General features: G+C 34.2%; 1 protein-coding gene across 1 annotated transcript in view; it reads right to left on the bottom strand.

The window, feature by feature from the left end:
• The window catches only part of LOC107571632 (argininosuccinate synthase-like), a 30,124-nt gene that overhangs the window by 16,274 nt on the left and 858 nt on the right, over positions 1–12,992 (bottom strand). The window contains exons 2-7 of the mRNA XM_016257965.1: positions 12,681–12,797; positions 9,693–9,761; positions 9,430–9,618; positions 6,298–6,354; positions 6,141–6,220; positions 4,817–4,925 (exon numbers count right to left, since the gene is read on the bottom strand). Of these exons, the coding sequence (XP_016113451.1) occupies positions 4,817–4,925; positions 6,141–6,220; positions 6,298–6,354; positions 9,430–9,618; positions 9,693–9,761; positions 12,681–12,782 (606 nt within the window). The 5' untranslated portion in view covers positions 12,783–12,797. The remainder of the gene's footprint in view (positions 1–4,816; positions 4,926–6,140; positions 6,221–6,297; positions 6,355–9,429; positions 9,619–9,692; positions 9,762–12,680; positions 12,798–12,992) is intronic.

Genomic DNA, 12,992 nt, shown 5'->3' with positions numbered 1-12,992 from the left:
TTGCCAGAACGTTCCGACAACGTTCAAAATAGAGAATCACTGCTAAAGTGCTGTTGAATCCTGCAGCCGAATGGATGCATTTTGATATATTCTGCTTTGACTGACACCTTTTGCAGGACAAAGTACTTTGTTCCATGCAAAAAAAACATTTATTTATTGTCATGTGAGCAAAAGACGAAAATAAAAGCCCACATGGTTTGAAAACCCATCAAGTCTTCATGTCAGACAGATGTACTTCCACTCGGTGAAGCCAGGGGTTTCTCTCCATCAGCTGTGTGTGTGTGTGTGTGTCCATCAGACGGCGTTACCCCTGCCAATTACCACAGATTACATCAGGATGACAGTCCGTGTGTCCTGAGCTGAGGCAAATTGCAGGGGAACTATGCAAAATAACCACCGGGTGCATTTAAATGGAAACCTTTACCAGACAAACATCATCATACGATAACTAATCTCTGTCCAAATGCACGTCCGTCTTTACTGTCGCTTTAACTAAACGCCGTCTCTGACTGCGCGGCGCTACTTTCTTTATTTTCTGCTTCACTAGTATCTGTCCTGAGATAAAACTGGTGAAATGGCCTTAAAAGCCATTTGAAGAAGCGTCTGGAAGGGTCAAATTAATGGGTAGAATTTTAACACAAGAGATTGAACGCTGTTTGTGTGCCGAGTCTCGATGTTTTATCAGACGTATAAATCCATGCATCTGAAGTGTGATGCTATTTCAATGCATGGCTTGTTACTTTACGGCGTAAAACACAAGGTTTTTAGTGATGAAAGTAGTTTAGTGATTAGCATATCTTAGATATGCTCAGTAGTCAACATTTAGATCAAAAGAGTTCATCAAAGTTGTCGTAAGACAAGAATGCATTTAGGTTTTAGGACAACTTTGATGAAAGGTTTTGATCCACTTCAAATGTTGACTAGTGTAGTTTGGATCCAATTTATCCCATATATTAAATAAAGATGCTGGTTTTATCTTTTGTGTGTGTGCAATAAGCTTGGTATATTTTAAGCCCTAAGAAGTTTTCTGCCTCTTCCTGCACTGTATATGAAATATTTTATTGCTTTTTATTGTAAACATTATATACCATACACAAAAAAATATGTTCTAGAAACTATTGTTCTTATTAACAATAATTCTGAATGTTTTAAAAACGATTGTTCTTGGTTATGCGAACGTTAAGGGAACGTTTCCAATTCATCATTCTGAAAGCATCATAGAAACGTTACTTTTGAATTTTCTCTGAACGTTCTGAAACAAGAAGTAACATTCAAAAAAATGTTAGACTAACGTTTAAAACATTTTCCATGAACGATGTATAAATAATGTTTTTGTGTTAACGTTGTACCGGAAGAACGTTTGTTCATAACGTTGATACATTTCTGAGATTGTGTCCTGTTAGCTGGGATTGTTCATGGAACATTTTATTTCCGAAACAATTTAGGCGAGCGTTCATCTAACTTTTTTTTAAACGTGTTTCAAAGCGTTCAGAGAACATTCAAAAGTAACATTCCCACAATGTTTGCAAAATGATACAAATGGAACGTTCCCTTAACATTCACATGCCCAAACAAAAACATTTTTTGGACTTTCAAAAGTAACTTAAACGGAGGAATAAAATCAAATGGAAAATCTGTGCAAAATGTAGGACACAGTGAAATATCAACTCACATGATTTCTACAATGAATTAAGTATCAAATCAACAGATCACAATGCATGAACACGAACTGATCAAAATCTGCATATTTTCTTTATAAAAACAAATGGAACGATTCACTGCATCACCAGCAGCTGGATCTAACAGCGATTATTTGACTGTTCGCGTGATGATCATCTCTCATATTTAAGCTCAATAACGTTTAAGTTTATGGTCTCATTGTTCAAAGAACTTTTTTTCTGAAATGTTTTAGTTGGACATTCATCTAGTGCTTCAAAGTTACCACTTGTTTCATTCAAAAGTAACGTTCCGATGATGTTTGCAAAATCATAAAACATAACGTTCGTATAACCAAGAAGAAAGTTTTTTTTTTTTTACTCAAACTAAAATATAAAAGTGCTGATTTGTTGAACCTGTTGAATGCAGTCAAGATTGCGATTTATGTAAAAAATGGAGAAAACAGAATGAGATTGTTTATTTTTCTTCCCGTCATGTTGCGGGAAAAGTATGAATGATGTTAATAACAATTTTTCTTAAATGGGGGAGGGGAGAGTCAAACGGAAAACCTGTGCAAAATATTTGCAAAATGGCAAAATTCAACTCATTTTATTTAGCCAAAAACTATTTTCAACGTCAAATCAACAGAGAATGTCAAAATATGACATTGCATGAACTGAACTGACCAAAATCATTCTTTACAAAAATTAACTAAACGATTCAGTGCATCACAAGCGACTGAGCCAGACTGATGCAGACCTGAACAGTGTCTTACGAGCGACGAAAGACCGCAGAGATCAGGTGAAGCTCAACACGTTTCAGCGCTTGATATAATGTGATGGGATCAATGAATTTCAATTCTGACCCCCTGCTGGTGGATCTGGTCTCGCCCTTTAACCCCGCGAGACAGGCGAAGGTAGGAATAATCCACAGAGAGAACGACAGGCAGAGAGAAGGCATTGGTGGCAAATGGTCCGTGAAGAGAAGCATCATGTCGCTGGAGCGCGCTTTATTCAGCTGGCCGTATATTGTTGTCCTGAAAGACGACAGCCGCATGAACTTACAGCAAGTAAATTTCTCTCTTTCCACATGTTAGCTGCCTCATTTGCTTTCAATCAAAGCCCAGGGTTGAAAGAGACGGGGAAAGGGAACGGCGAAGAGGGGGGGAAAAAAGTGTCAGAGAGTGGAAAGAATGAGTGAAGAGATGAAAGTAAAGCAGTGAAATCTGGCCAGTGGATTGGAAGTGAGGCGTAAATCACCGTGTCCTGAACCGAGAGACACATTCTCCTTCTGATGAGAGAAGATGATCTGCATCAGCGTCTTAATAACCCTGAGATCCTTAACTCTATTCCTGAGGCCTCTGATTGACTGACTTTCATCAAGTAAGCGTCAGAATAACTGCAGTAATATCTCCAGATGAACACTTACTGCACTGAAGCAGCTCAGCTTTACTTGATTCTCCATCAATCATGTTTTAGAGTCTCAAATCTGATCCTCAGGATCTTTTGAGGAGCGTTTGTTTCCAGAAGCTTTACTTTCACTGTTCCTCAGCGGAGGAATGATCTTCACAAGCCTCCAGAACATCTCACATCTTCATTTCTTCAGCTCTCAATCACTGCATTATATGTTTGGAGCATTTCACTCTCATCTTATTATTACTGGAGATATAGAGCCACGACTGATATTTAGATAGTTTTATGTCAGTATCTGCTGTATTGTTATAAAGATCTCATCACATTAATATCAGCATCTGCAGCAAATTCATATTTTTGCTTAGTTTGAGTCTCTGAATAAATTTTAGCATTTTTTTCCTCCGTATTCACACTATATTAGACTATATGAGCCATAAGAGCCTGATGATCAAATATGACACTTAAAAAAACTTATCAAAAATATATTTTGGTCAATAAACAGTTCCATTTAAAAAAATGTTTTTCTGACTATTTTCAGACTAAATTCTTTTTCATCTTTGTTTTTGTTAACGAGCAGTGAGATGAGATTTATTCTGTGGCAGAAACCAAAAAAAAAAAAAACAGAATTGCAAGATATAGACTCTGAATTCTGACTTTCTTCAAAAAAAAAATTCACCACAGAATAAAAAATAAATAAAATGGTGAAAATTGATGGTGGGAGATTAAGACATCCAAAGGATGTTCAAAAGTGTGTTGATTATAATTATGAGCAATTAAAGCTCCACGTCTAAATAAAATTTGTCTAAAGGGTTAATAAGTGGTTCCATTTCAAATGCTATAATTTCATTGGTCAGGTTGCACAGGGTTAAAAGCATTGAATACAAAAACACACGCATGCAATGCCTCGTGGAAGCTTTTATATCTCACAATTCTGATTTATTTTTCATGCAGTTCTGAGAAAAAACATAAACTCAGAATTCTAGCAATTCTATTATCTTGCAATTGTGGCCTTTTTTCTCTGAATTTTGAGTTTACATCTCACAATTCTGTTTGTTCTTTTCTGACCCTGGAATAAATCTCATCTCCCCGCTCTTTAACAGAAAACGAAGAAGAAGAAAATGATGAAAAATGAAAGCAATGACGACGGAAATCTCAAAATTGAGACATCTAAAGCATATCCAGATGTTTGAAGCTCAGAGCAACTCGTCACATTCACATTCAAATATTGAGAAAATCTCATGTTTGAAACATGAGAAACATGATCTTTACTTAATATCCTAATGATTTTTGGCATAAAAGACGCACGTTTAATTTTTTGCATAACATTTTTCAAATGTGTTATATGTTCACATGCATTCAATAAATAAAGTTTTTCTTCAAAAGAGAATGTATTGTCTTGGATTGAAAATATATGGAGGGCTAAATAAATTCTTAAATGCTTTTAAAAATACATTTATATTTTTTAAATGCATTTTCAAACAAAATGAGCAAAAAATATATCAGTAGAAAATATATTTACATTGAAAGCAAACATATTTTGGGGGATTTTTTATTTTTTTTGCCATATGGGTTTGAACGGAAATAACTTTGCTTTACTCGATTGTCCAGACATCGTTTTTTTTTTAGAAAAATCATCTTCAAATGTGATTCTTTGAGGAAGGTTTATTTGTTCATCTCTCAATCGTCACTGGATTGCATTGCATTATATGTTTAGAATCTGCAGAGCTTTGATCATAACGATCTCTTACCTTCGGATTCTCCAGAATTCCAGATTCATAGCTGTTAAAAGAGATTTTTAGTAAGTTTTCTGTAATGCAATAACAGCAGTAAAGAACGCATGCAGGTAAACAGAGACCACTCACTCTCTCTCTCTCACACACACACACTCACTCACTCTCTCTCTCTCTTACAAACATTTGAAACTCTACAAACAGTATATACAGTCGATTCTTTATATATGCAAAACGGAGCGACTTTTATCAGTCTCAGAATCCACAAAGATTAACTTGAAGTCATCAAGACACAAAAAGAGCTGTTCAGACAACAGGTTGAAGAAAAAGTGATATTAATAAAGACAGATGTCTGTGATCAGATGATGAGCTCCATCTAGTGGAGAGAATCAGGACTGAATCAGTTTTGTTTGTGGCAAGCTGTTATCGTCTTTAACTTAAACTGAAAATAAAACCATTGTTGCTTTAAATTACATAAACATGAACTGAAATAAAATATAAAGACGTAAAGTACTAAAACACTAAAAATGAATTAAAATAAAAGCCATACAGACACACACACACATATATATATATATATAAATACTAAAATAAAATAAAAAATCTAAATATTACAACTTATAAAAAACTGTATCTCAAAATTACTAAAATAACATTAATAATGGTTCTCAACCTTTTTGACTCCTATATAATAACCAAAAGCCCTACAAAATATTTGACAATGCTATTTTTTATTTACAGGAATTAGGAGTGGCAATATTTTAAATATAACTAAATTAAAATAAATATTAAAATAATTCAGTGAATTTGCATTAATTAGTAATTGTACAAATTTTACAGTTGTCTGTGATTGCTTTTTGATGATGCTGTTGTTGTTGTTTTTTGGAGCAATTTATTAAAATAATTTAATGCAAATAATTAAATTAATGAAAATTAGCCATTTCTAACTAATACGATAAAGCTTAATATAACTGAAAAAAGAAAAAAATATTTATTAATTATAAAAACGTCCATGACTTTTCCAGGTCTAGAAATCACACTTCTCAAATTCTCTACAAAATTCTATACATTTTTAAGATGTTTTAGCTCATTTCAAAGGCTTTACGTTAAGTCATTTTGTGTCCTTTTCTGCCCCCTAGTGGTCCCCGGACCCCTGTAGAGCTATACAAAGAACATGAAAGAATTTGATAACAAATGTTTGCATTCATATTAAAATCCCTGAGTTTTGGTTGCAGTCTCCGGTGTTCTGGAAGGTCTGAGCATAGTCTGTGACACTGAGAACTCAGTTTGCAAGGAAAGTGGAGAAAGCGTAGAAGCGGGAGACTAAAGAGCAAGTTTGAGCTGCACCTCTGCGTACTCCATCAGGTCGGTCCGGCCCCGGAAGCGGCTGTAAAACTCTGGGATCCTCCACGGAGCGATGATCTGAGACGCAGACATGAAGACGGTCAGAGACAGACAACGGGTTAATAATAACGCTCGTGTGACGGATCTGAACTCACCTGCACTTGAGGATAGAGCGCGTAACACGTCAGCTCGAAGCGGATCTGGTCATTCCCCTGCAGCAAACACAGCACTAAAACATTCATTCACACGCTTCCTCACATGCGTCTGTGCATATGTGACCCTGGAGCACAAACCCAGCCATAAGGGTCCATTTTTCAAAATTGAGATGTATACGTCATCTGAAAGCTGAATAAATAATCTCTCCATTGATGTATGGTTTGTTAGGATGGGACAATATTTGGCTGAGATACAACTATTTGAAAATCTGGAATCTGAGGGTGCAAAAAAATCTAAATATTGAGAAAATCATCTTTAAAGTTGTTCAAATGAAGTTCTTAGCCATGCATATTACTAATCAAACATTAAGTTTTGATATATTTACGGTAGGAAGTTTACTAAATATCTTCATGGAACATGATCTTTACTTAATATCCTAATGATTTTTGGCATAAAAGAGAAATGTATAATTGTGACCCATACAATGTATTGTTGGCTATTGCTACAAATATCCCCCAGCGACTCAACACTGCTTTTGTGCTCCAGGGACACAGATGAGCTTCAGAAAATAATGATCACATTTTCTTTGGATTTAAACACCATTCTCAGTGTTTTTCTGTAATTAATGGACACATTTACTTCTGTGTTCTTCAGGGATCACAGTCTTTATGACCAATGAATTTGCATGACTTTTCTAGTTGTTTGTGATTTAAATATATAGAAATATATATATATATTACAAATAGCAATTTCTTATCAATTTGTCTCTACTCAAATATTTGTATATATTAATTATAGAAATTTCCATAGCTTTTTAAGATTTTGATGAATTTTTAAAAAGATAAAATAAAATAAAATGGATAATTGTAATAATAAGAAAGAGAAGTTTCTGAATCCCATCAAATCTCTGATCAGAGTCACAGAACAGACTCCTGCTGCCATCTAGAGCTGAAACACATTAAAGATGCACTTAACCCACAGAGAAACTTGCAAGATCACAGGGAAAACATACTTTATTTTACCTAAAGGACTTTATTCTTTTTATTCTACTGAAAGGATGTTGTCAATATACAGTTTAACATTCAGTCACTGTAACTTTAGGCTGTTTCTGTTTGATCAAAAATACAGTAACAATTGTGAAATATTATTCTAATTTAAAACAGCTGTTTTCTGTTAAACTGTAATGTATTTCTGTGATGCGCAGCTGTATTTTCAGCATCATTCCTCCAGTCTTCAGTGTCACATGATCTTCAGAAATCACTATAATATGCTGATCTGCTGCTCGAGAAACATTTCAGATTATTATCAATGTTGAAGACAGTCGTGCTGCACGATATTTCTGTGGAAACCGTGATACAATTTATTTTTCAGGATTCACAGATGAACAGAAAGTTCAAAAGAACAGCATTTATTTGAAATAGAAATCTTTTGTGACATTATAAATGTCTTTACTGTCACTTTTCATCAATTTATGCGTCCTTGAAGAAATCAATACTTGCGTTCCTCAAGGACGCATAAATTGATCAAGAGTGCCAGTAAAGACATTTATAATGTCACAAAAGATTTCTATTTCAAATAAATGCTGTTCTTTTGAACTTTCTGTTCATCTATTCATACAAAAAATATACATTTTTTATATTTTCAACATTGATAATAATCAGAAATGTTTCTCGAGCAGCAGATCAGCATATTATACTGATTTCTGAAGATCATGTGACACTGAAGACTGGAGGAATGATGCTGAAAATACAGCTGTGCATCACAGAAATACATTACAGTTTAACAGAAACAGCCTAAAGTTACAGTGACTGAATGTTAAACTGTTCAGCAGCTTATTAAACTTAGCTCTTCCTATCATTTGCATGTTATTCCTCTATATAGGTGTTTTCACATCTGTGTCCCTGCAGCACAAAAGCAGTGTTAAGTCGCTGGGGGATATTTGTAGCAATAGCCAACAATACATTGTATGGGTCACAATTATACATTTCTCTTTTATGCCAAAAATCATTAGGATATTAAGTAAAGATCATGTTCCATGAAGATATTTTGTAAGTTTCCTACCATAAATATATCAAAACTTAATGTTTGATTAGTAATATGCATTGCTAAGAACTTCATTTGAACAACTTTAAAGATGATTTTCTCAATATTTAGATTTTTTTGCACCCTCAGATTCCAGATTTTCAAATAGTTGTATCTCAGCCAAATATTGTCCGATCCTAACAAACCACACATCAATGGAACAAATACAACCTGTGCAGCGGATCTCACAGTGCTTTAAAGATCCTAAAATAGGTACCTGAGGTAGACGTCTTTACTCAGACTGAGCGCAGACACCTTCACGAGTCTCTGTCCGCTGATCAGACAGTTCCTGGCCGCCAGGTCTTTATGCACAAAACCCCTGTTTGATAAATGCTGCATCCCATGAGCCACCTGAGCACAGATAGAGACCTGCGGAGCACCGTGAACATCAACACAGAGTCACACGAGTTATTAAACACACAAACCACCTCAGGGACACAGCAACAGGTAAAATAATAATGAATGGTCACAGGAAGAACTTCAACATTGATAATAATCAGAAATGTTTCTCGAGCAGCAGATCAGCATATTATACTGATTTCTGAAGATCATGTGACACTGAAGACTGGAGGAATGATGCTGAAAATACAGCTGCGCATCACAGAAATACATTACAGTTTAATAGAAACAGCCTAAAGTTACAGTGACTGAATGTTAAACTGTTCAGCAGCTTATTAAACTTAGCTCTTCCTATCATTTGCATGTTATTCCTCTATATAGGTGTTTTCACATCTGTGTCCCTGCAGCACAAAAGCAGTGTTAAGTCGCTGGGGGATATTTGTAGCAATAGCCAACAATACATTGTATGGGTCACAATTATACATTTCTCTTTTATGCCAAAAATCATTAGGATATTAAGTAAAGATCATGTTCCATGAAGATATTTTGTAAGTTTCCTACCATAAATATATCAAAACTTAATGTTTGATTAGTAATATGCATTGCTAAGAACTTCATTTGAACAACTTTAAAGATGATTTTCTCAATATTTAGATTTTTTATTTAGATATTTAGTCCGGAGCAGGTTTATTCCAGTGTAAAGTGAGCACCTTTCCTGTGGCTCCGTGAGAAACGTACTGCGCTCCTTCTCTCCGGGCGATCTGCACCTGTCTGCGGGCGATGCAGGGCCGGGCGATAGATGTACCCAGCAGATAGCGGTCCTCGTAGACGGCATTGGCCTGCAGCGCGGGCCAGATGAACTCCTGCACAAACTCCGAGCGCAGGTCCTCGATGAACACCTGAAGCACAGACACACACTGAGCACACAGTCACTCGCTGCACGCAGCTCCGTCACCAGCGCTTCTCCTCTTACCTTCTCAGCTCCAAGCTTCTCCGCTTTCTTCCGCGCAGCATCAAAGTCCTCATCCTGTCCGATATTGGCCTTCAATGCAATAAAAAGGGGGTTTATGTTGTTAATCAAACATTGAGAAAACATAAAAGTTCAAGGCAATTTTAAGGCAAAGGCATTTTTGAGTTCTCAACTTGTTTTTGTAAGAGATGAAACATTTTCTCAACTTTTGATTTTTTACAGTGTAGGAAGCTAGTTTGACTTTTAAAGCCAAGGGATTAGTTGAGGCTCCTCTCACAGCTAGAGCTGGACATTTTCTGCTAATTTCAAGAGTTGCAATAAAAAATAAAATAAAGAAATGAAAAAAAAATTTATAAATGGAAATCAAAAATCTAAAAATAAAATGAATTACATTTTTTTTATTTAATTGTATTTAAAAATCCTTCAATGCAATAAAAAGGGGGTTTATGTTGTTAATCAAACATTGAGAAAACATAAAAGTTCAAGGCAATTTTAAGGCAAAGGCATTTTTGAGTTCTCAACTTGTTTTTGTAAGAGATGAAACATTTTCTCAACTTTTGATTTTTTACAGTGTAGGAAGCTAGTTTGACTTTTAAAGCCAAGGGATTAGTTGAGGCTCCTCTCACAGCTAGAGCTGGACATTTTCTGCTAATTTCAAGAGTTGCAATAAAAAATAAAATAAAGAAATGAAAAAAAAAATTATAAATGGAAATCAAAACTCTAAAAATAAAATGAATTTAATTTTTTTTATTTAATTGTATTTAAAATTAAATTAAATTAAATTAAAATAAAATAAAATAAAATAAAATAAAATAAAATAAAATAAAATAAAATAAAATAAAATAAAATAAAATAAAATAAAATAAAATAAAATAAAATAAAATAAAATAAAATAAAATAAAATAAAATAAAATAAAATAAAATAAAATAAAATAAAATTAAATTAAATTAAATTAAACATTTACTTCTGTAAAGTCTGCTGTTTATGGTACTATAGAGCAGGCTTTTGCCAAACAGGGGTTCACGAGTTGATGAAAGATAATAATTAATTAAATTTTAAAAATCCTTTTAAAATAAAAACAAGAAACTTACTAAAAAAGTAAATATTTTATTTGTTGACCTCCATGTTATTTAAGCATTAACCAACACCAGAGAACCGTGAACATGCAAATGTGTTGAAATATTAACTTTATTTTTAAGGGGTTTGGCTGACAAAAAAAACATTTGTGTTCAAAACTAAATTATTAAGATAATTTAAATCCTAAAAAATAAATAAATAAAACAATAAATAGATTAAAATTACCAAAGGCGTTTTAAATAAAATAATTAAATTAATATGACATTAGTGTTAAAATTAATTAAAACATTTTAGATTAAATTAAATTAAATATCTTATTAAACAAATCCTTAAGAGAGCTTACTGAATAAAAATAATCATCTACTCGCATTAAAAGCAGAGCCGTTGAACAAGTTTTGTTTAACAAGAACAAAAAGCTTGTGATTTATGAAAGAAAACAGATAATCTTTAACAAAAAGAGAAACTTGTCTTGTGTATCTGGACCTTTGACCACAAGCCTGGTCCAAACTACAGCGTAATCAGAGCAGAAATGCAGCGTTTATGCTGCTCAAACAGTAATGCGTGATGCTAGCAACATCAGTTTCATGGATTCGAACCCTAGAGAATGCATGTAATGCAGATGGGACACGAACGAAGATTTCATTCATCATTGCTCTAGTTTTACGTCATTCAAACCAGTTTCCCCGCCTCAAATCAGGCTATTCACAATTGCTACTGCACTTCCTCAATGCATTTTCCCTGTTTATTACTACGAAGCTGCTTTGAAACAACCTTCACTGTATAAAGCTCTATAGAAGTAGATGTGATGACATTTTGCCTGCGTTTGGACAGTCTACTAAAATAACACTACATCTCTATAGGGTTATGTTTTCAAAACAATTCAGAGAACAATTTAGTTTAAAAAAATTACTTTGACTAGTGCACATTTTCTATTTTCAATTAATCTTAGTGCCTTTTGAGAATATATTGCTTAAAGTTTACTTTCATAATGGGGCATGTTGTCACAAAAACACACAACAAAATTATTCAAACTTATACTAAAACTCAAATTAAAAGGGGAAATAAAAATATAAATAAAAATTTATAATATTTTTTTTAATTCTAAATATGAAATACCATCACACAAAAATATTATATAAAATAAATAATAAAAATAAATAATACTACAAAGAAGAAGAAAATAATAATAATTTTATTTCAGCTAATTTCCAAGGCAACATTTCTCATTTCCATGTAGTTTAACTTGATGTACTAAAATAACAAACTAAAATAAAAATGATAAAAAAAAACTATATAGATATATTTAAAAACAAGAAACACTAATACAAATGACAAAAACACAAAATTACTAAAAAAATAAATAAAAATGTAAAAATAAAAAAAATCTAACTAAAATTCAAATGCAGCATAAAATATAAAAAATGTAATCTAATTCAAAATATTCACTCAAAATATTATTCACTATAAATATCTATATATAGTGTGTATAAATGTACATATATGTATATTATATATATACACTGTAGATGTTTGAATGTTGTCCTCAGAAAATGTGTTAGTATGCAACATGAAACTAAACCTCAGGAGCTCCTGACTCAGACGCCTGCAGACAGGCCTATTGTTCCTCACAGCTCATGTATAATCACAGCATTGTTCCTCTCGGCTTACGCTTGCGCTGTGCTTCTGCTGCGGACACACAGCTTATGAACACTCATCTCAAACCCAAACCGTCCGATGAAGAGCGCAGATGACTCACGGCTGGTTAGTGGGAAAACGCTTGGTGTGCAAGTCTTCACAAGCCTGGGCTCAGCATGGGAATAAAATCATTTCACCAAACACCTTCCTGCACTGCAGCTCTCTGCTAACGATGAGCAGATTCCCTGAAGGACACCATGTGTTGTGTGAGGAGTTACCAGGTAGGCGATGACTTCGTAGCCCTGCTCCTTTAGCCACAGCAGAATACAGGAGGTGTCCAGACCCCCGCTGTAGGCCAGAACCACCGAGCCCTTCGACATCTGACCGCTCTGGACCTTCAGAGAGAGAGACACACACACACACACACACACACACACACACAGAGAGAGACACACACACACACACACACACAGACAGAGAGAGACACACACACACAGAGACAGAGAGAGACACACACACACACACACAGACAGAGAGAGACACACACACACAGACACACCCACACACACACACACACACACACACACACA

This window comes from Sinocyclocheilus grahami, unplaced genomic scaffold (assembly GCF_001515645.1).
Source record: "Sinocyclocheilus grahami isolate Dianchi unplaced genomic scaffold, SAMN03320097.WGS_v1.1 scaffold1623.1, whole genome shotgun sequence".
NCBI classification, from domain to species: Eukaryota; Metazoa; Chordata; class Actinopteri; order Cypriniformes; family Cyprinidae; genus Sinocyclocheilus; species Sinocyclocheilus grahami.
Note: the sequence above shows the minus strand (reverse complement) of the source record. Positions and strands in the feature narration are given on the sequence as shown.